At 35.2% G+C, this 25,322-nt stretch overlaps 1 protein-coding gene across 1 annotated transcript in view; it reads left to right on the top strand.

Annotated features, from left to right (window-relative positions):
• Window positions 1–205: 205 nt before the first annotated feature.
• The window catches only part of LOC145986951 (far upstream element-binding protein 2-like), a 60,432-nt gene continuing 35,315 nt past the window's right edge, over window positions 206–25,322 (top strand). The window contains exons 1-8 of the mRNA XM_083121417.1: window positions 206–226; window positions 2,226–2,273; window positions 2,992–3,063; window positions 7,746–7,952; window positions 11,105–11,330; window positions 13,220–13,377; window positions 14,674–14,753; window positions 15,951–16,187. Coding sequence (XP_082977543.1) covers window positions 206–226; window positions 2,226–2,273; window positions 2,992–3,063; window positions 7,746–7,952; window positions 11,105–11,330; window positions 13,220–13,377; window positions 14,674–14,753; window positions 15,951–16,187 — 1,049 coding nt within the window. The remainder of the gene's footprint in view (window positions 227–2,225; window positions 2,274–2,991; window positions 3,064–7,745; window positions 7,953–11,104; window positions 11,331–13,219; window positions 13,378–14,673; window positions 14,754–15,950; window positions 16,188–25,322) is intronic.

The raw sequence follows: 25,322 nt of genomic DNA, 5'->3' as shown, positions 1-25,322 counted from the left end.
TTTTTCTTTCTCTGTCAATCTTTGAACATTAATTTTCTTTTTTCTTCCTTCGAACTTCTTGGATGTTGACATTATTTTTAACTTAAATTTGGCTACCACAAGATGATGGTCGCTGGCTACATCTGCTCCTCTTTTATTTCTTACATCCATTAGCGATCTCCTAAACTTCCTGCTTATTGTTATATGGTCTATTTGGTTTTCTGTAATGCTATCTGGTGAAACCCAAGTAATTTTGTGACAGTTTTTATGAGGGAAGATTGTTCCTCCATTGTTCCTTATGCCAACACTTCAGTATTATAGAAATATACGGTGAGTCACATAATTATTCGGACAGATAAGATTTCTGAATATTTACTGACGTAGTCATGATATAAGACGATGATAAATGTTTAATATTTATTTAACAAACAAAACACAATATGAGCACACTGTTAATTATCTTCAATTATGTTTAATATAATATATTAGTAAAATATTTTCATTAAACAAAACAAACATTGTTTGTGGGTTAAACAAAATTATTCGGACACATGGAAGGAGAGACAGGAAAACACGCTTGAAAAGCAACGAACAGAAATGTCAGTATCTGGTAGGCATCCCTTTCAATTTTAATACCTCGGATAAACGATTTGGCATACTTTCTACCAATTTTCTGGTGTACACTGGCGATATGTTGGCCCATTCATGTTGAAGTCTCTCCTTGAGGTCTGCCTTCGAGGTTATAGGTGTTTTCCTCACTTCTTTTTCCAACTTACACCAGAGGTGCTCAATGACGTTCAAGTCTGGAGACTGCGGTGGAGGATGGAGCACTTTTGGGCAGTTGTACAATAACCATTCTTGTACTACGCGGGAAGTGTGCTTCGGGTCATTATCTTGATAAAACATAAAGTTACAAAGAATGCCCATCATTTCAGCACTAGTCTTTAGATTTGACTTCAGAATGTCAAGGTAAAGGTACCTGTCCATTGTCTGTTCGATGAAAGCCAATTTACCAACACCTTGGGCCGACATGCAGCCCCAAACCATTATGTGACCACCCCCGTGCTTCACTGTTGCTTGCAAATTTTTCCCTCGGAGCTCCTCATTTGGTTTACGCCACACTGTTACCCTCCCATCTGACTCACAAATATTGAATTTACTCTCGTCAGTGAAAATTACCCGATTCCACCATGTCTGATCCTTTCCTAAGTGTTCCTTTGCGAACACCAGTCTTTTTGTCCTGTTTGGCTTACTTACAAATGGCTTTCTCCTGGCTACACGGCCATGATAGTTTGCCCTTCTGAGCACTCTTCGTATAGTTTCAGGATGACTATGCTTTCCACACTCCTCAGCTATCTCAGCACACACCAATGGAGCACTCATCTTTGTTTTTTTTTTAATTTTCCTCAAGATTACTGTCTCTTCTCTGGGGGAAAAAATTCTTGGTCTCCCTGTATGACCATGGGACTCGATCCTGTCTTCATCTTTAAATCGCTTAATAATATCTGCAACTGTACTTTTTTCATTTTCAACATTGAGGCAATTGTACGGTAAGTTTTACCCTTAGCGTGGTGCCATATCACTAACTGACGTTGTTCAAATGAACTTTCCTTTCCTCTTCGACCTATTTCTACATAGAAAATGTTCTTATATCACAACTTTGTTAAACAAAACGCGATCGTAATTGCTACAGAAACCTACAGGAAACCAGAGTTAATATATATGAACAGAGTATGAATCAATTCGTAAATCGAAATTGTCACTGTATCGCAAATTTACGTTAACATTTACTATGTGTCCAAATAATTTTGTGGCACTATTTTTGCAACGGTAGGGATTCATCCTTCGTTATATTGTTGCTGATGTTCGTTTTTTAACCTTTTATCGACCAACATGACATTTTTTAAACGAAAATCAACTTCAACGCTGTACACAGATTTCACTCCCTTCCCGCTCATAAACGTTAGAAATTTACTGTGTGTCTGAATAATTATGTGACTCACTGTATACTTAACATGAAGAACATGAAATATTAAAATAAGAGTATTACTAGATGGTCAACTAATCCTGACTGAGCTTTGCTAATTTACATATTTCTTCTGTGCATTTGTGGGTGTAACATACATGTAGTGTTTGCAGAATGGGCTTAGTTTAGTGTTTTTTCCTGCATTTAATGCTAAACCTGGCCTTGCCTTGAATTACCAGAATTCATGAATAATTTTTGTTTTTATTTTTTCCTCTTCCAGTATGCAAAACAGCTTGTGTATGACCTGATAGCAGAGAAAGAAATGCAGGTAAATATTCACTTCAGCACTATTTATTTCGCCTTGTAATGCCTGATGAAAAAGGTATGACTTCTGTTAAAAGTTTTATGTATTGCTTGATTTACCAGCTAGGAATTTTACAGATTATAGAAGTTCGTCACCTATTTTTTTAGTCATTTTTTGTGCACTGCTTGCCTTTGGCATTTTTATGAAACATACTTATGATGTGACATTAAGAATGTATTTTAATGTTATTGAAAGAGCATAAAAAATCACTTGTATAGTAGATCCAGGCCTATTTGTCAATAAATGGATTAGTTCATATTGTTGAAAGGTGTGCCTGGAGGACGTGTATTTTGGGTGCTATGCAGTTATTCTTGTAGGGTAGTTGAAGTACACTTATTTTCACATCCAGATTGTTATAATTTGAATAGGTATAAAGGTTACTTGTATGCTAAGGAAATTTGTGGTTAAATTGTTGCTCTGAAGAATGTAGCTTTATTGCTTAATACTTGTATCATGTGCTATTTTTAAGAATGATGAATAACATGCTTGCTTTGTCTATTTGGTTAGCTGCATAAGTAGGAGCAACTTGCATAATTTTTTAAAAAAATTAGGGTGTTGTCCCCAAGTGTGTTACGTAGTGGGAACTGTAGTTATGGTTCCCAACTATCCCTTCTCCAATACCTGCATTGGATGTTGGGAGCATGGTTTGCTTTTGTCCTTTGATAGTTTCGTTTCTCATCAGGCCTTTACCCGTGGTCAACGTGGGCCAAACCAAGGATTCAGTGAATACGGAGGTGGTCCCGATTCAGCAGAGGTAGGGGTTATAAGTATTGTTCAGTAATTGCAGCCGTTTCATGTTTTACATTGTTTCTCGGTAATGCAAATCTCCTTACATGCCAGAGTTTCCCACAAGTTTTCTGATGCTGAAGGAAGTTTGTTTTTGTTTTGAAAATTGATTTCCTTCCCATTGAAATTGTGTATTAGCATGTTCAGGCATCTGAAGGAGTGTTGTCTGTGGTGCAGTTTAATGTTCTGGCATTCATTTTGTGCAACACTCCATTCTGCATGTTTATATTCTCTAATTGTATAATTTATTTATTATCTAAGGAAACCCGTGCATGTACATTCAGAAGTTTTTGACTTAGGATTATTATGTGACTATTGATAGGTGCGTGCATGAAGTTAAGGATGCAATGCAACATTCAATTGATTGCCCGTAAACCCTGACAGAGGTTTTTTTTACATATGTATGTATAGCATGTAGAGATGACCAAACACAAAATTTTGTGATAATTTTCTATCCCGAAATTTGATATTTTCATATTCAGATTATACAATTATCTGAAATACCTGAATGTATTGATTCTCTGGACAGTTTGTTATTTATCTGTTTTGGGGCTCCTCGCATATTGTCATATTAATTCTACTGTATAGATTCTCTCAAAGTCCTCTTCTAATCTATCTGTTTATTCATTTTATGGATTCTCAGCAGATTTTTTAAATGTTTACCTTTTTTTTTAAACTAAAACAGATCTATATCTACATTACTAAGGTCAGTGTAAATGCAGTTTTCCACCGTAACAAAAATGTAAAAGGGTTACAGTTAAGAATGTAACATTGTTTGATGTCCTGATCCTTTACATGGTAATTATTTTCTTAATTCCAGACCATTCTTCCCAGAATAACTTGCTGAACTTGAAAAAGTAAATAGCCATTTGCAGACACAGGTTATCTCAATACTTTGATATCAGGATATCTGATATCCAGATAGCTGTATTATCCAAATTATCTGTTGCATCCAAAATGGATATCAGATATTTTGAAATCTGGATTTTCTATAAACAAGAATCCTCTTGGATAATTTCTTAAGCTCAACAATTTTCAAATACAGTAGATTCTTGATCATATATTTTTAAATCACCTAGAAAACCTTCAAAACTTTTGAGGAAATCAACCTATGGGCGTAACAGCCAAGTTCGGATATATTGAAAATATACCCAGATGCCTGGAAACTTAAAAATCCAGTTGTTTTTGTTTTTTTTGGCCAAGATTAAGAAATGGAAAGAAATTTGCACTTTTTCTTGAACCAGCTTCTTAATGGAAGATATTCTACACAAAAATGTTAAAACGTGGTTGAAATGCCACCAAAAGATCTGCAAGTCTAAAATTGTCTAAATTACCTGTAGAAACCCAGGAATTTAGTTTTGTCAAAATAAGTAGGAAACCCTGTTAAGACCTTAACATATGGAAGGTTTTGTTGTATTGACACCATTAGGGAGTAAGGGGAATGTAAAATGGAGAATCCATGTGAATATTTATTGAATGCAACAAATAAGCTATTTCACAACTTCCTCCTTTTTACTTGTTATATTAGTGATATCAGTTTATTTTAAGAAATAGTGTAAGATGTTTTATTTTAAGTGGAATGCTACTTTGCATAAAAGTAACCCTTCCCTCAACATGAAAATACAGTAAATACATGCATGTCATAACTGCAGTTTTATTAGTTCCCATTTTCATTTTGGACTTTTTTTTTGTCAGTCACATGGTCCGAGTGCAATAGTTCATTTAGAATGTGATTGTGAGATGTATGTTTGTACACACACACACTTAACATGCTGTATATGTAAACACGTTAACGGTGAATAAAAGTTGAATGTACGTAAGAGTAGTTTTGTCATTTTGCATTGTTTTATGTATTCATATGGAGCTGCCTCTGGGGCAGTTCTGATCTGAGTATGCGAGTGCCCTCCGTAAATTTCATCTTAATCATTCATTCTCGTTATTCTAGTTAGCCAAAAGTTGCTTAAAAGCAATGCTAAACATGGCAGGAATGCACCTTGTACCCTTTGAACTCTCCAATAATAAACGTTTGGGTGTATTCTCACATTGTGTTTGTCAAAAACAAATGTGTGTCCCCAGAATGTTTTCGTGTATGTGCACATCTCGATGTACATCTGTGAGTTTACTCCTGAAGAACTGAAAGAGGCTCATTCATACCAGAGATTGGGATACCATGGTAGCTTGGGTACCAATTAGCCTGAGCATAAGTGGACTTCAAAGTAGGACTCCTGAAGGTGTTATGTCCCTAAAGTAAGCAATATTTCATAATGATACCTTTAAAATGGAGAAATCATGCCATCTTTGTCTTTGAAAGACATGCACCATTTAAAATATTTTGTTTGTATTTTTTTTAAATTTTACAAACAAATCTCAATGATTTGCAATTACAGTGGAAGACTGATTTTTCCAGATTTTAAATTTCTCCACATTGTTTTACTTTCAAGGTCCCAAAAAAAGGTGACATTTTAAAAAAACTTCCTTATATATTACATGTTCCTACATGCTAAGTTCTTTAGTGTGTCCCCTGAAAAACACAAGGTTGCCCTGTAGTAGGATAGCAATTTGTACTTGTACATGTAAGATTTTTTTCTTTTCATTTAAAGATTAAGATTACTATTTTCAGATTTACATGTTTGTCTTGTTAGCAGTAGCATGTTAAAATGTGATATACAGTGGAACCTCAATTTTTAAGTTTTTCAAGGGACCAAGCTGGGAAATCAAAATGCAGGGAAATGTAAAATCAAGGAAAGTTTTAAAACATTTTGTTATGTTGGGGAGTTTGAAACCGGAAACGTAAAATTGGGGTTCCACTATATATATATATACACATTGGAACTTTGAATTTATGTTCCCAGATTTTACATTTTCATGCATTATACATTCAACCTTGATGGTCCCAACATGCAAAATGTTATATAATTTTTCTGCATTTCAAGTTTTTCCACCCTGGTCCCCTGAAAAATGTAAAATCGATGTTCCACTCTATTAGGTATTGCTATTCTTCCAAATAATATGTGGTAGAGTACTCTACCAGATTATTATATTTTCTTGTTATGCAATTTTTAAATGTCAACTAATGCATACCCATGCCAAACAAAGTGCTTATGTGCAGAAAGATTTTTTTTTTTACTATAACATGTCTGCTATTTGCTCTGGTGATGGACAACTACATATAACCAGTTTCATCAAAACTTTAAAAATTAATATTATAGTGGTGTTTTGCTGGGCTTTTGTGTGTAGAGCTATGGGTTAATCACTATCATCTACGAATAGACTTAAAATAGGTGGTGTAGCATTTCATTTGTCATAGTCTATTGATAGCACATTTTCTAATTAGTTCTTTTTTTGAGGTGAAATGTTTGGATCTCCTACAAAGTTCGCTCACAAAGGTCTGTTACTAACATTCCACTGACTGCTTCTGTAGTGCTTTTCAAAACACAGGCATCATTGGCATCTTGTAACACTGCATGATCTGTAGGAGACTGGACCACTGCTTTCATGCCACTGATCTGAAACTCATCATATCTCCCGAGTGCATTGTAATCCGAAACAAACTCTTTTAACACCACTGGAATTGCCCATCAGCATTATTTCTCTGCCTTGTGACTGTAGTTGGGCAAAAAGAGAAAAAGAGGGGCTTACAGAAACCCAAATCGGACACAAATAACCACCTATGGATCAAAAGAACCACTCATACTAAACTCCTTTTATATATATTTATACAGCACCATACTTACGTGTGTATAATGCGCACCCTGCTTTTGGATAGGGAAAAGCAACAATTATCCCATATATAATGCGCAGTACAATTCAGGTTCAAGAATGGCTTCCTTAGTTTTAGGTTGTAAATCTGTTGCTATACCGATGAAGAGCAATGGACATCATACCTATTCAAGGAGTCACCTGTTTCTATGTGGACCAAGATTAGAATATACTCTTGTGCATACAATGAGCCGCCAACTCATGCTCCCCCCCTCTCCCTCCACTGTGTTTAGCACCCCAAGACTCACTTCTGGAACCACATTGTTTATTGGGTAGTAGAAGAAAGAAAGATCAAAATTATGTTATGGATTTGCAATGGTCAGGAAGTTATTTTCTATTTGTCATCCAATAAATACCATTGTGATACACATCCTGCATGACGCGAGGTGCGTGCACAAAATCCGCCAAAATTGCACCGCTTTTCTCGGTGTTACAAAACATGGTCGTTACAATGTGAAAAATCATGGGAAATGGCCAGACTTGAATGGTTTTTAAAATTATAATTAATTGCTCAAGAAACCAAACCTGGTAATTTGTATTTGCACCTGTTAATATATACATGTTATATGCAGTGACATAGTGAAAACATGTGTAATTCCATGGGGCTGTCCAAATTCACAGTTTTTGGGCGCAAACATTTTGGAAATAAGTGCGCATTATACATGAGTAAATATGGTAAATAAATTTCCTTTTTTACCCTACCCCTTGCCCCTTTCATCATCCCTTAATATTTGGATTGTGGAAAGGGAATAACTAAAAAAAAAAGCATTCAGTAACAATTGGCTATTCCCTAACTAGTTTGCCCCACCTTACCCATAAATGAACATGCTTTGTTAAATAACATGAAAAGATGTTATCTGTATTAATAATGTGTTGCTTTTGTGTGATAAGGTTCCTGTCCCACGGGCAGCGGTGGGTGTTGTCATTGGAAAGGGTGGTGACATGATTAAGAAGATACAGACTGAGACAGGAGCGTGGGTGCAGTTCCAGCAAGATTGTGACAATGGCCCTGGGGACAGGAGGTGTCTCTTAACAGGGCAGCCAGACCAAATAGAACAGGCTAGGAGACGGATTGAAGACCTCATCGACAGTGTGTTGGTAAGCAGTTACACACCTCCTGTAACCATTGCGAATGAAAGCAGATGGTCTTCATTCTTGGGAGGGCAACAGTAGTGTCGGGGAGACCTTATTGTGTGTGCCACAAATTCAGAATTCGCATGACAAAAAAGAAAAGGAAATAAAGTGAGACATGCTTGTTGCCTCGGATGACACGATGGCTTCGAAATTTTGCTTCATGCCCAAAAGTCAGTGGAATGTTTCAGAGCTTTTTCATTTTGTTTCAGTATTGTCATCTGGAATCCAGAATGTCTGCCAATGATTATGGGAATGTGGTGAGGCAATCCCTGAAATTTGATGTGGACGTACCTGAGGGAAGGGGGTAAACTTTTAGTTTGCCACATTACCAGTTTCTTTTCGTCTTTCTCCCTCCTTGCACAAAGATGGTTGTCTTCAACTCCACAGTTTAAGTGGTGCTGATATTTCAGTCTGAAATGTGTAGCCAGAAACAAAGTGAAGAATGGATTTTGGATCATGCTTCTGGTAAAGTGCTTCTGAGAATGGAAGGTAAGACAGTGGCTACTACTTCATTCCTGTAAGCGTGCAAAACTGTTTTTGATCATTATCTTATAGTGTTAAAGCTAGAATTAGCACTATAGTTATATTCTCCTATAACAACATATGTTAAGTAATAGACAATTACTAAAGCAAGCAAGCATGTCATTCGTTATTATTGAAATAGCACATGATAGAGAGGTCGTAAAATATCATATAAATGCTTATTCTGAAGATCCAGGTAATGGAATAGTGGCATAAGTCTGTGATATTATATATAATAAACTCTAGTTATAGAAACTGAAGCTCTAGTAGTGTGTGGGCGCATGCACATGCATGTGTATGGCACAGAGGGGTGTGATATAATATGTTGGGAGTAAATTGAGTAAATAGATATACACATTATGATGTATCTTAGTATACATGTTATAGATTTTTTTTTTTAGTCCTTAAGTTAAAATAATGTAGGCTACTAATGTACCTGTGATTTATATCTAGTAAATAATTTTGCAGTGAAATACAGTGTTGAAGCAAAAGTAATCACATGGTAAATACATCATTACCACTATGTGATTATTTGATCAGCTTGGTTGTATTAAAGACTTCTTGAAACTGATGCATGCCAGCTTTCAGTATTAAAATAATAATTTATTAACTTAAGGAGATTACAATTGAAGCAAACTGTATAAATCAGGGATTTTTGTTTTCTTCATTATTGTTGTAACAATTACAATGTTTTTCTGTTGTGTGCTGTACCACAAAGCTGTTTTTTTAACAATGGTTGCAAAAGTAGAGCTTTATCATTAATATACCGGTTGAAAATATAAAATGAAACAATTTAAAAAAAGTATGCACTAAACTGATTTCCTCTTTTTTATCTTTATACATGTGAAAAATGTGATTTAGGCAAGAATGCCTAACCTGTGAAAGCCTCTTGGTAAAAAATGAGTAATGATGTATGCAGTTCTAGCTTTCTTAAGAGATAATGTGACATAAGATCATGATTGCAACATTGTCTTTATTGCAATAAATGCATTTGCACAAACATTGAACACAACTTTTAAATTATCTTGGAAAAAATTCAGGTGGGCATTGTTTGTTGTATATGTATTTCTTCACAACCTTCTTAGGCCTTGGAGAGAAGCGGTGTGGAAGGACTAATTTCTTCATCTCCGGATCATAAAGATATGCCCAAATTTCATAAGGTCACCAGATCAGGAGAGAACTTTTCATGATTGGCTACAAGCTCGTCCAACAGATTAGAGCAGATATTCACTCTTATCCACTTTATTTTGGGTGTCGACTGGTACCAACTTTGCAAACACTTTACAATCTTCTGTCACCTTCTGCATCTCATTGAGACCACAGTCCAGTTGTGCACAAAGCTCTAGAATTCACATGACACTTATCTTCTCCCCTGGCTTATTCATGGCTTCCATTATCCTTCTGTTAATGTTTGTACAAAAACATCCTCTGCACCTTGTGAGATGCTGTACTAAACTTGTCTAGTCTGGTGTGCACTGTAATACTGGGTAAATTACAAGAGTGCTATTTGGAAATCAAACTTTCCGAGAGGCATGAAATAAGGAAAACATATATTTGTTATACATGAAAGTTGCACATGTGAACTATTTTACAACATAATTGCCATCTAAATTCATCAGGCATTTGTCAGTGAACGCACTTTCTTCTGTATACCCTCGTTGCCACCAGGGAATCTGCCATTCTCAAACACCATCCATCAGCTCCTAATTTTGGTACCCATCTTGCACAAAACTTGATAACCCAGCCTCACAGGCTGTCTCATAGAGGGGGTTGCCCAATTTCAGGAAATTCTTGACACTTTGTGTACTGTATATTGTGAAGTGGCAGTATTCGTAAACCATGTTATCCACTCATTCAAGGTCATCCAGCACAACAGACTGTCTTCCTTGTCCTCCTTAATCACACACATGAGTTCTTCCCTCTTGAAATTTCCGGCACCATTTCCTGACACAACCTTCACTCATGACTTTCTCTCCATGCATGACACTCATTCTACAAATGATCCGATATATCGATTATTATCTGATAATTTAGTGCAAAATTTTGCCATTTTGTTGTAATTTTTATGGATAATATCCATGCCCTACTTTCCAAAAAAGTAAATGTCTAAATACGCAATTTATCTTGCACTGCAGTCACCTTGAAACACACACTTATTAAAGAGGTCAGTGAACCTTTCAGGTTCTTCAAGGACAATTTCTAATTTTATATCGGATCGGTAGAATATCGGTATCAGTAAATTTTATATCTGTACTTTACCGGTATCTGCCAAAATTTCATATCGACCCATCCCTAATATAAATAAACAAAAAAGAGAAAACTATTTGTATATTTGCCATGTGGTTCTGGTTTTGTTCCAAACCAGCCATCCTGAAATGGTTAAATTTGTTTGAATGTAACCCTGAACCTAAATAGAAATCACTCCATGGTCCTCTATGTTGGTGCCATTTTCTTGCTTCGGCATGGGGTCAAAAACACATGTAAAGTTGTCTGGCTGTTATCACAAATTGGATGTTTTTGTAAAATTTTCCCAGAGACATGTACAATATTTGCGAATTATGTTCACTAATAACTGTTAACGATATTCTTTCCAGCGCAGGGACAATGAGATGGGAAGAGGACGAGGTCGAGGTGGCCCTCCACCACCTTTTGATAGAATGGGTCGCGGAGGACCAGGGGGCGAGTATGGTCCCGGACCAGGAGGGCCCGGTGGTTGGGACAGAAGACCAGGAGGAATGCAGCCACCCAACCAAATGGGTGACAAGCAAGAAGTTACTTTCACTGTACCTGCAGCCAAGTGTGGAATAATAATTGGTAGAGGTGTGTAGATACAAATATTTAAAATATGCTGTTGCCTATTTCATACATGTTTGCAAAACATCAAAAAATATAGTATTTCAGAGAGGCTTATGATTGGTTCTGAACCTTTGGCCATTTTTGTGCATTCTTATGATTGGTTCTGAACCTTTGACCATTTTTGTGCATTAATGCCAATGTATAGAACTGAAAAAATTGTACTGTTATCATTTCTGGTCCCATTGAAAGGAAGGAGGGGGGGTTCGTGCGGCATTAGTTCTTTACTAACAATTCCAGCCATCCTCCATGAATGAAATGCATAGGAATATTGGGCATCACTTATGCTACAATTTGGTTATTGATTGGTAAGTCTGTAATGTATTGGTAAACCCATTGCTGTAATATATCTATAAATAGGCTATAATGTAGCACAAATTTGCCATTTAATTATTTTTATGAATAAAAGTATATTTAATATACCTGTTCTTGTAAGTACCGTATTTATAAGTTAATTACATGCAATTCCAGAAAAGTTCACATTGTACATGCACAAACACGGTTAATACTGAAAAAAAAAGTTGTTCAGAGACTAAAATATAGTACCCTTACAGTGATCCACATATTTCTGATTTTGTTTTTTTGGCCAAATTTCACCAAAATTGTTGATCTTAATGTGCATCATGAGATATTGAAAATTATTAAAAAATAGTTTTTCTTGTATGTATGCATTGCTTGGATTGTAGAATTATTTTCCTGTAGTTTACGGTTATTACACGCATAAGAAAACAGTTTTTTGTTGTGACATTTCAGATGTGATCAAAATATTTTTTTTATCTGAAATAAAAATAAAACAGACTGCTTCTTTTCACAGTTAGGTTGCTATATTACAACAATGTAACATTGACAACATCCATTATATAACGGATTCTTTTTGTTGAAAAAATTGCTAACCATTGTTATAACTGTATCTTTAGTCAATATTAAAATAAATGATTAAGGGAGCGTGTGTTCTCCTGAGCAACTAAAAATTGTTTTCTTACGCTTGTAATGACCATAAACTACAGGAAAATAATTATTAAAAAATGTATTAGGATCATGCCAATAGGGGTGTTGGGTTGAAGCCCAATGTGAAAATGGGATAAATAAATATGCCCACATGCCAATAGGGGTGTTGGGTTGAAGCCCAATGTGAAAATGAGATAAATAAATAATATGCCCACATTAGGGGATTATGGATTGTTACCAACAATGTTATTGGTCTTTGTGCAGCATCATGTAGACAATTAGAGAAATACTTGGAAAGAAGTAGCAGGCTCCAAATTAAAAAAGAAAAGGGCACTTGGGAAGCCCTGGCCTTTAGGAGGCTACTACTGCATGGAGTTTCATTTTAGTTTAGTTTAAGTGTTTAGATGAAATTGTTGAACAAATATTGATGCAGAATCATAGTTAGATCAGTCAATAGTGGAGAGATCTATAATCTGTATGAAGAAAGTATCAAGCATTTCCACCTGTGACTTAGTCATCTAGTAGGACACTAGTAAGTGTCTTGCCTGCAGGAAGGCTATATCAGGGTACTGAACTTCTAAAGTTAGTCAACTAAATTTAAGAACTTTTCAGTTTCACTGAAATGTCACTACATTATATCCACAGTAAGACTGAAGCAGATTAATCAGGACAATATTGATCAGTCTTTATCAAAAATTTCTGTAATCTGAAACTTTCTCACATAAATGTGGTTTTATTTCTCCGGTATAAAACTAAAATTGGCCTACATTTTATGATTTTCTAAATAATGGATCTCATTTGTAGGACAAACTTCCACCAGAGTAAGTAATTACACATTTGAGTTAACTAATAATTGTGGATTGTATTTTGGTGTGTATATTATATTCTGCTTACTATTCCTCCATTAGGTGGTGAAACAATTAAGCAAATCAACCCACAAACAGGTGCACACTGTGAGCTGGACCGAAGGCCACCACCCAATCCTAACGAGAAAGTGTTTGTCATTCGAGGTGCTCCAGACCAGATAGAACATGCAAAGAGGCTCATTACAGAGAAGATAGGAATGGTAACTATTGAAATCTGTTGCATGCACACACAACATTCCCCCAATCTTGAAACTAGCACACTATTGGCTGAGAAAATGCCTTGGTATTTGTAAAGCGAGATAAATTATAAGTTCATGGTGTGGTGCAGTAATATCTTTCAGGATATTATATTAAAAATTGCTTTGGTTTTGAATGTTCTTTCTTATTCTTGTGATATAAATTTCAATCTCTGCTTTTGTTAACATAAATTATGGTCTAATCCATGTTGAGGAAGGCACCAAATCTAAATTAATGTTGCAAGAGTAAGAACAATATTTGTATTAAAATATATAGTCAAATGTAGCCGGAGTAGTTGTTTATGAGTAGTAAGTATAGTTACAATTCTAGAATAACAATTTCTTAATCATATTGTAGTAGTTGTTTGGATAACTTTCCAAACACACCAACATAAAGCTTTACATATTACGATCCATATTCCAGTTTCTTTGCACAGACTATTACATGATAACAGTTTTTTTTTCCTTCCTCTAGAGCAGTTTCCTAATAGTTATTATTTTATATTATTTATTGTTTTATTCCTAGTGTAACAATTTTGAAATGTTTTGCATTATATTTTAATTATGGCTGAGCCTATATCCATAAAAATGCCAAAACTCTTAGATTCCTTCTGATACTGAGTCTTGAAAATGTAACAGATATTATTGTGTATATATTGCATTCCAATTATATGCATCAACTTGCTTTAAAATATTCAAGAAGTAGCATCAAAATATTAAAATACCCAGTATGTAAACAAAAAAAATGCATTTTTCTCCTCAATGTTGGTGCAAAATAAATGAAAGCTTCAAATTTTGCACAATTTCAAGGATAATAAGACTGAAAATGCTGTGCAGACATTGGAAAAGACACAAATGCCAGGCATCAGTATATAAGTTGCAACGGATACTTTCCTCCTCCTTACCTATGCACTGGCATTGATATTGGCTCATCCCCAACTGCTAATTCTTGTAAAGGCATAAACTTCTATTCATATGTTCTCCATAATGTTTTGTGCTTATTGTAAGAAGAGAACTGATTTTGTAACCTTTTTTTTATTACACATATTTTTGTTTCACAAGATACTATGTCAAAACATAGTGAAGATGAATTTTGTCACTACTTTAATAACATGTGTAACGTGTAAAAATTACTTAAATTTTACTCATTATAAGAAGGTAAAATAGCCTTCAGCAATACTAAAGATTCCAGAGGTATGCCAATTATGTATTTGTTACCAGTTCCTATGGGAGGATGAACAGGCTGCTAAATTGAAGCAGAATGTGTATTTTCAGTCCCAGCCGGGGCCTGCCCCACCTCCGACGCAGTATCCTATTGGTCAGGGTCCTGGACCTGGTGGGTAAGTATCAAGACAGTCAATGTTGTTACTTTGAAATTTACGACAGAGACTGAAGTTTCACCACACTTTAAAAACCACAGCACATGGAAGTGGTGAATTGTTAGTTTTAATTAATTTTAATTAAAGGGGGGGGAGAGTGCTGTGGTTTTTTAAGTGTGGTGTAAGTTTAGTCTCTGTCAAGGTATGAACAGTATTGAAATAGAAATTCGTTGCCTCTTTTTTTTAAAGTGCATCCACGCTCGTCAGAAGGGGGTGATATTTTCTTTTGAGCAAGTTTTCCATGTCTTAACAACAGTAGAATATTGCCAGTGTTGTCATAATATTATGCCAGGGATCCTAGGTTGGCCGTGTGTTTGTGTCCTTTTATCAGTTAATTTCAAAACAACACCATTGTTAGGTTTTCTTTTACGAGAACTATCAATAGGATCCTCTTGTCATCGAAATTTTGAAAGGCATTGAAGTCTCTTTAAATATTTGATATTCAGCCAATATTCATTCATGCATTGGAAATCAATTTGTCACATCCTAAGGTACATGTCAAATACTTTACACAGTTTATACTTCCATAGTGACGTCTAATGCAATGACAGTTTTAACAATAATATAGAATAGGATTGAACTGATCTTATTACAGAAGAACTTTCAGGCATTCTGAGCTTTCACGATCGCAAATGAGCTCTGTAATACTTCCATGGTGCCTAATTATTCTGGAAATCGTTGCTTTTTTTGTGTGTGTAAACACTGAACTTTGTGATTACATAGCATGTATTTTCCTATTCTGATGTAATTCTTGAATATTTTAAAACAAACCTCCATGTAAATTGAGACACATAATTGGATTGGAATACTTGCACACTAATATCAATCAATATTTAAACAACTTTTTAAGTTTTACAATTTCTAAGTACAGTAAAACCTCGATTTTTACATTTTATATATTTTTTTTTACATTTACTGAAAAAAAGGTGGGAAAATGTAAAATCGATGACAATTTTGTAACATTTTGTTATGTTGGGACCATCAAGATTCAATGTATAATGCGGGAAAATGTAAATTAAGGTTCAACTGTATCAGCAGGAATCTCTAAGAGTATTGACATTAGTTGAGAGTAGTATCGGATCAGCCGATAGAACCATTGATTCACTGATATTCCAAATGTACGCGCCATACTTAATTTGAAATAATTATTTTCTGTAGAGCGGTCAGCAGCCTGCGGCTGGTCAAGCTCCACAGCAACCTGTTGCTCCAGCCGCTGGACAACATCAAGGTCAGATGCCTGCTCAACCCTACCAGCCATATGGTTATGGTGGTTACTATGGTGAACAACCACCTCAGAATCAACCATACAATTATCCTGGTTACGGTGGCTACGCTCAGCCTCCACAGGGTCCGGAGAATCAATGAACTCGTCGCTCAAAGATCGACATTTGTATTGTAAGTAAATATAAAATATCTTATTGAGTTTTGCTAGTATAACACTAGATTGCTGGAATGGAGGTGTTATGTATTACTTTGGAAAATAGGCACCATTAATAGTAAGAATTTTGGAATCAACAAAGCAGACATTTTTTGAAATGTCATCACATGCATAGCAGCTACGAATCAACCCCCTCCCCCTTAAAAATCAGTTTGTGGTTTATTTTCATATATAAAATAAAACTTAGTTCGTTAGTTGATGGAAGAAGAGGTCTGTCTGTTGGCTCATTTAGGTAATACAAATGATTATCCCTCATTGATGACAAAATAGCATTGTTTTCACAACTTTTTTATAGAGGGACCACAAGGGAAAGAACCGTGGGGCAAAAGTCTCTCAATATAGTGAAGCTTGTAATTTTCTTATTCAGGACCATTTGTTCTCGACACTCAATACCTGTTTTATGGCTTTTGGAAAATTTGTGACTATCCCTTGGCAATTTTAAAGCCACTTGCTTAAATAGAATATGTTTACTGTTCAATAAATCTATTTTCACTACACACAGGAAAAACTCTGGGCAACATGCATGATGGGCTTCAAGAATATATATGTTGAGATTGGGTGTTTAGCTTATGGTGCTTTGCAATGTGTTCTGTCAAAACACTATTGGTTTGCCCCTTTCGACCATGCTATGAAACTGAAACTCTGCAAAACTTTTCAAGAAAATCCCCTGGGGAAATTATTCATCATTTGTTCTGAAGCAAGTAGGTAATTCTGTCAATGGGATCTAGAAAAATTTCTCCATCACAGATTTTCAGAAAGCCACAAAACTTGGTTCCTTGCAGTGAAAGGAAATGTCATTTACAAAATATCAAGTGTGCTGAGCAGATACAGACATGGAATCCAGTCATCGTAGAACCCTCAAAGAATGCCACATGACACTTTTCGCGGAGTGTAACCTGTCTGTTATGCAAAATGCACCCTCCGCCCTCAGCCAACATTATCACAATGGTGAATTTCACAATTAAAAAATTGTTTCAATTATTCTTTTAATGTATTTCTTTGAGGGATGGGCCAGTATGAAATTTTGGCCGATACCGATATTCTACCGATCCGATATAAAATTATAAATGGTCCTTGAAGAACCTGAAAGGTTCATTGACCTCCTTAATAAATTGTTTCAAGGTGACTGCAGTGCAAAAGAAGTTGCATATTTAGACATTTACTTTTTTAGAAAGTAGAGCATGGAGATTATCCATAATTACAACAAAATGGCAGAATTTTGCACTAATATATCAGATATTTATACCAATACACCGATATACCTATATCTGTTGATACCGATAGAGTGCCAATTAATCGGTTCCATCTCTAATTTCTTTGAACATATTAACGCAAAAATCAGGTGGTTTGATGTGATGTGGTTACAATGGAATACTTAAAAATAAGTTGTTTTTTTTAAATACTGTCAACAAAACTTTTAATTACGTTATTCAAGCACTGATACAGTTATCTGTAGGAAATTTTAAAACTGCATTGCTTCAAAGTGGCATAGAATCAGCCCTAAAAATTGCCCTGTAAAAATGCTTGATATTCTTCCGAAAACCTTGTTTTGTGTAAACCATGCATTTGAAAGACATTAATTTTATTGGAAAGTTCCTGAAGATTTTTCCCAACTATCAAAGTGCAGCTTGTTGAAAAATCCCTGCAAATATAACATAACCATTTAGAACAGAGAAATGCTTTTGTCGTAATAGGAAATGCCAGTTACAAAGACAATTAATAGTTTGCCGGCCCCTGTGGTTAGCACATCCTGCTATGATGCCAGGGGTCCCAGGTTCGAATCTTGGCCAGGGCCTGGATGTTTGTGAGTGTCCATCATATCAACACTCATTCCCATCTTTGCAAATTAGCCAAAAGTGGCACAAAAGCGTAGTAAAAGAAAGCAAACCAATCAATCAATTTAATAGTTCACTGCATTACTGCATCTATATATAAGGAAATGAGAAACATATAAGCACTATCAGAGGTAAAAAGTGTGTTTCGTTCATTAGAACTGTTAACATTTGCACGATAATGCTCTGACATTCTTGACCCCCGGATGGATCTTTTTCACTTCGTAAATCGAAAGCCATTGATCTGCAGATGTGGTAATATGTTTGGTGATATTTTGAAGTAAGGAAACACTCGCCAGTCTAAGGAATTTTTTTTCCTATTTACTTTTCAATGTATCAAATTTGACCCCATGCTAAGCATGTATTTTGATAGCATATTTTTACTTCAGTATTCATATATTATCAGAATGTATATGAAAATACAGGTGTGCCAGCTTGTGGTGTGTATATATACACATGTCTTACAAGCAGGAACACCTTTATTATACATTTTTCATGGGTCTGTGGCTAAAAATTTTGTGGGAAATGAAAATTTCAGGAGGATTGTCTGAACTTGTAGCTTTATTGGCAGTAGGAGGTTAACATGGGGCTACGTAAAATTATTGGCAGTAGGTTAACATGGGGCTACGTAAAATGTGAGATTGTGTAACAACTATACTGTATTTTGTTCATGCGTGTATGCTCGTGCTTATGTATTATTGCTTTCCACATTCTTACGTTCTTGAAACTGAAATTAAGTGTATTTGTACAAATATTGCCATTGTGTATAGATGTAGGAGGGTGTGAGTGAGTTTAGATAATTCACATTGTGCTCACAGCTGTTCCATTTGGAATGTGCAAATGAACGTAATTACCAGAAGATTAAAATAATGGATGCTTCAGAGTTGGTAACTATGATTATTGCAGGAAAAGTTGTTCAGCTGGCATTAAGTATAACTCGAGAGAATGAACTGTTTACAATTTAAATTTTCATATTTGCATGAAAAAATATAAATATGCTGACCAAGGCAGTAATTTATTTTATTAAAAACATAAACTAAACGTAACGTTTCAACCTTCTAGCAAGGTCTTCATCAGACTCTGTATCAAGTACAAAAGTAACAAGATACACAAAAAGGGCATTATATATACACAAACTTTACTCCCTCCAGACTATTAGAAAGTTGAAAGGAACCTTCTAGCAGGTGACTTTCACTTTCCAACTGTACTTTCACCTAAAAGGCTAAACATAATAACTTTCATATAGAATGTGAAGAGATATTCATATTGAATATCTCACGCTCTTTTTCCTTCATTTTTCTCCCTTCTCCTCTCCTCTTTCTCTCTTGTCCTTTCCACTCTTTCTAACACTTTCTTCCATTCTTTATTTAACTTCAGTCCCCCATTCCAGTTCATTGTGTCTTCTTCACCTTTCCTCTCTATTTCCTTGGCTTCCTTCCATTTTCTCACTAGCATTCTCTTCTCCCTTCCTATCTGCTTAGCCTCATCCCATTCTATGTCATGTCCTGTTTCTCTCGTGTGTTTAAATATCGCATTTCTCTCTCTCTTAAGTCGTACATCATCCATATGTTGTTTCAACCTATCTTTTAGTCTCTTTTTTGTTTCTCCTATGTACACACTCTGACATTCTTTACATTTTACTTCGTAGATAATCCCTTCCTCTTCCTCTTCTCTGTTTTCCTTTTTCTTGTTTGCATTCTTCGCTATTCCTAAGATGCTTCTTCCTCCCTTCCTGTAAGTTTTAATGCCCGCTTTTCTAAGCGGGATGAAGAAAGAGGGATTTTATTGGAACTTGAAATAGAAGAAGAAGGCAAGTTAAGCTACCTTGATATATTGATGAAAAAGAAGAGAGGGGAAGAAATTGAAACCGCTTGGCATCAGAAGAAGTGTGCAGCAGGGGTTTTCTGCCACAAAAGAAGTGATGTAAGTGAGGTGACAAAAAGAAATTTCATAAAGAATATGGAGGACAGAATAACGAAAATATGCACGAAGGAATGTGAAAAAGAAGGCAAGATAAATAGCCTATGGAAACAGCTGGAAAAGAATGGCTATGAGAAGCAGGATAGACTAGACATAAACAGAAGAAGGAAGAAAAGAGGAAGGGGAGAATTGGAAGAGAAAGAAAAAGATGAAGAGAAAGAAAAAGAGAGAAGGTTTGGAATAAGAAGTATGGGGAAGACCACGGAAAAGATATGCAAAGTGCTTAGAAAAGCGGGCATTAAAACTTACAGGAAGGGAGGAAGAAGCATCTTAGGAATAGCGAAGAATGCAAACAAGAAAAAGGAAAACAGAGAAGAGGAAGAGGAAGGGATTATCTACGAAGTAAAATGTAAAGAATGTCAGAGTGTGTACATAGGAGAAACAAAAAAGAGACTAAAAGATAGGTTGAAACAACATATGGATGATGTACGACTTAAGAGAGAGAGAAATGCGATATTTAAACACACGAGAGAAACAGGACATGACATAGAATGGGATGAGGCTAAGCAGATAGGAAGGGAGAAGAGAATGCTAGTGAGAAAATGGAAGGAAGCCAAGGAAATAGAGAGGAAAGGTGAAGAAGACACAATGAACTGGAATGGGGGACTGAAGTTAAATAAAGAATGGAAGAAAGTGTTAGAAAGAGTGGAAAGGACAAGAGAGAAAGAGGAGAGGAAGGGAGAAAAATGAAGGAAAAAGAGCGTGAGATATTCAATATGAATATCTCTTCACATTCTATATGAAAGTTATTATGTTTAGCCTTTTAGGTGAAAGTACAGTTGGAAAGTGAAAGTCACCTGCTAGAAGGTTCCTTTCAACTTTCTAATAGTCTGGAGGGAGTAAAGTTTGTGTATATATAATGCCCTTTTTGTGTATCTTGTTACTTTTGTACTTGATACAGAGTCTGATGAAGACCTTGCTAGAAGGTTGAAACGTTACGTTTAGTTTATGTTTTTAATAAAATAAATTACTGCCTTGGTCAGCATATTTATATTTTTTCATAATCATGGAAACAAGGCTTAATGGTGTCATATTTGCATTATCAACAAAAGAATGCATTTGCCTTAGCTTTCTAATAGAGTTTTCTTAACTTGGTGTATATTGCCAAATGTCCAAAATGAGTTTGTGTAGATAATTTTGGCATGGATCAATTAGAAGAAGGTTTTCTTACTGTGATAATGCTAGTCTGGTTGCAAGTCTTTGTATTGTGGGAGTGTTAGTTGGTGTTTCGTTAATTTAATGCTACAGCCACAGCATTTGTGTAGACATGGATAAAAACAACTCTGAAATGCTGCTATGGAATTTTTTTTCACATCTTGCATAATGCTTAATGTGGTTGCTTCTAAACAGTTGTGCAGCAGGTGAGAATTGGTAAAGATTTTGTGGGCAACTTGGCAGTTGCGGAGATCTAGTGTCATTCATGTTACTCACATCTTAGGTAAATTTGGAACCTGGTTTATTCGTATTGATGCATACTCTCTTGACGGTAGGTTTGAAATTTCATGGATCGTGGGTCCTCATTTGCTGTCGGGATCTCGTTTTTTTAATATGACATTGGAAATGGTATGTTCAGTAATTGCACATGGTAAGGAGGAGAAGAAGCTAATGGAATACATTGTGCAACATTTCAGATTTGTAGATCTTTGTCATTTTTGTGATTTGAAACATTGATATAAACTATACTCCATTGCACTACTGTCCTTAAAGAGCCAAGGCTTCAGAGTTCTTTTTCATTTGGTGATACGTGGACACTGAATAGTTTCATTGCTGCTGTTTTTCTGACATTGGAAACTAGGGTTTCCCAATTTTTCTCTATAGCTTGTCAACACAAATCCTGGGTCCGTTTTTACTAGGTTGATAATTATTGTTCATATGTGCTATCACTATCATGTCTGGGTAGTAATAATGGGGTGGTTAGAACCCAGAAGTGTCTGTGACTGTAATCCATGGGTTTTCATTGCATTTTTAAAAATCCTTGACCCATGTGAATAAAAGTGCCATCTCCCTGCAATTGAGAGAACTAATTCAACCAAAGTAGATTGTCGCAGAGAGGCTACATTGTAACACACTGTAAACGTGAATATTGTGAGTTAGAGATGAAATATTCATCCATAATGTCCATTATGTTCTATCAATATATATATATATATATATAATGTAGTGCTTGTGGTGAGCTCTTGCGTTAGGTTGCAGTAGGTGTCTGCATTCATGCTGAGTTTATGAGTAAGGCTAGGATTTTCATGACAGCATATTTTTTTTCTTTTTGGTAAGGGTGATGTGTTCCCCAAATATATAGAACTTCATATTGTGAAGAAACTAATTCAATTAAGGTGCTTTTTAAGGCCAAAATTTGGCATATTTGGCTATTTATATGTGATGGAGCATATTTTGATGGATTTTCGGTCATATTCAGCATATTTTAAATTGAACTAAAATTTTTTCGTATGTGAAAATATTTCAGCATATAGCCTATTAGATGTTGATGTTTGAAACAGTCATATTTTTCAAATTCTAGTGCATATTTTGTAAAATTTTAGGTCATAAAAATCCTAGCACTATTTATAAGTAAGGAAGTCACCCGTTTTTCATAGTTTATTTGCCCAAAGAGATTCTTTGAGCATGAAGAGACTTACCACATTGTTTTGTAAAATTTAGTGGCTATTGCTGGCATACTCCCTCAGGCCAACCTTTTCTTCTTCTTTCTTAGTACTTAACGAAAACTTACGTTAGAGGCAATTGTAGAATTTGATGTCTAGTAACAATATGACTCGAAAATCAGAGGAAAAGTTCACACTGCGAAACCAAAAGGTGCCAGATTCTGTTGTCAAGTTCTGAATGTTTTGAAAACTGCATTAAGATGATAGTGAAGATACACTGAATTTTGCAAAAGAGAATTGGAACAAAGTAACAATCATGAAAGATTAGAACATGAAGTTGTTACTTGGCACCTAAAGTTTTCACATTTAACTCTTGTATCAAGTTTAATACATTAACAGTACTTTGTAATCTATTTTTTTTAAGTAATATATGTAGTGTAAATTAATTTAATGTGTCCAGAGACCAATTCCTCAAGTAGCTATTCACCCTGCACAAATAAAAGTTGTCACTCCTGCTCAAGAAAAACTGCATTCATCTAAACAATTGTAATGTGTAGTGTAATATTGATGCTCTAAATTGGTTATTTTCTTTCATTTTTTGTGACTAGTTTATCTTACCGTAGTTCTAATAGTGAACTTTGCACAGGCTGGAACTGTGTACTTTCATTGCCTCCACTTCAAACACATTAAGTTAATATGAGCACACAGTTGTGAAATAACTGAATAAGTATTGAAAATTGTGCCTTGACTTGGAGTGCTCTACTAAGCTAACTCCCATGATTTGTGGCTCTGTTGATAAGAGCACATGTATGACTTTGATCCCTGGTTCTCTGTGTGATCTAGCAACAACTTTCAGAACAAAATAGTAGCTACCTCAAAAAATGATTCTATAAATTTCCTTTTCTACTTAATTTTGTAAACAGGTGTGCAATGGACTCTTGGTTATGTAATATTAGTGCATACTTGATGATCAAATGTCCCATAAATTTACTAAGACAAAAGGTTCTTCTGTCAAATTTTGAATTGATTGTTGTTCCTCATAAAATTTCAGCATTAATTATATGTATTGCTCAGTTTTACTAACTCAACATACTTCAGCAAGAGACATGAAACCAAATTTGTATGTGCATACTCCCTATTGAATCTGACAAACCCTTTACTCTACTCAAATAGCAAGCAGAACAGTTTCATAAATTATTTGAATAAATTAATATACATGTTAGTTAAGGGTATTAGCAAGTGTAGTAAATAAATAATATAAAATGTGTATAACAGATCTCATTGTTTAAGTTCCCGAGTGCAACCTATGTACACTAAAACAAGATGATATAAAGGCTCCCACAGGTAAAATAAAATGCTTTGCAAAGTCCAGTATCAGTTTATCCGTAGGATCTTAAATATTGATGTCCTGGAAATATTACACTGCAATATGGAACATGGTGATATTTATATGTCTGTGTGGCATTGTGACATTTGACTTTATTCTTTCATTTATTCTTGAAAATAGATATATTCTGTGAATTTTTTGTTATACAAAATTGTATGTCATTTTGTGGACAGGAAAGAAATTCATACCTGCTCATAGACAAGTTCTTTTCACATCACGATGCTTACAGAACAATTGAGGTAGTGGCGAAATGATGTAAACTGATTACTATTTTGTTTGAAATATGAATATTGAAGGTATGTTTCTGTTGGAATAGTTACTTAGCCCTTTAACCAGGAATTTTATTATACAATATTTGTGAACTGTTTTCTGCACTGTTTCTGTGGTAGTGGTGCGAGGGGTGAACTATTTGCAGATATGTACATAGGTTTTTCCATTATGTTCTAATAAGAACAGTAAAGGTTGCGGGGGTAGGGATTATGTGAACTATATATTAATTCATAATTATTAGTTCTTACACATGGGGGTACATCATGTAATCTGATCATGATGCTGAAACAAGATTAAATATTCTCAGATGGAAACAAACAAAAAGGGTTTAGAATTACACTTATATGTTGGAAATATTTCTGTAATTTTCTAGGAATGAATAACCTGAATTTAAAGAAAGAAAAAAGGTTGATAGTTTGTTTTTTTCTGTAAAATGCACAAGCTTTTGCAGAAAAGTTCACATGAGCTGACAAAAAAACATGCTAATTGACAAATGAGTCCATGATAATGTTGGTATGAACCTTTTTGAAACTGTTTACTTCTATTTAAAACTTAATAATTTTGATATTACTTGCTCCTTGAAAAAACAAAAGAAACTGTTTGGAATGCACAGCTTAAACTTTGACGTGACATCACTCTGAAATTCAAAGCCTGGTCAGTGCATCAAGCTTCCACTGGGGATCAAGCTTGGGACTGCCTGAAATTATCATGTCTTAAATAGCTGTCATAGATAAACGTAACAATTGGTCACAAGTGAAAGGGAACTGGAATTTTTTTATTCAGAATTTTTTTGTCAGCTAGTATGAGCCACAGTAGCTCAATTGGTAGAGCTTCTTGACTACCAGCGGAAGACCTGGGTGTGAATCCCGTGACAGGTGATCTGGACCAGCAAATTTCCAAGTAATTTCTCTGTTTCTGCACAGCTCTGAGGCCCACCCAGCTTTGTAGAAATGTGTTCCTTGGGGGTTAAAGGTGGCTGGGCATTATGCTGATCACATCATCCGAATTATGGCTAAGATCAAGAAT

Source organism: Lepisma saccharinum, chromosome 1 (genome assembly GCF_977018435.1).
Source record: "Lepisma saccharinum chromosome 1, izLepSacc3.1, whole genome shotgun sequence".
Lineage (NCBI taxonomy): Eukaryota > Metazoa > Arthropoda > Insecta > Zygentoma > Lepismatidae > Lepisma > Lepisma saccharinum.
Note: the sequence above shows the minus strand (reverse complement) of the source record. Positions and strands in the feature narration are given on the sequence as shown.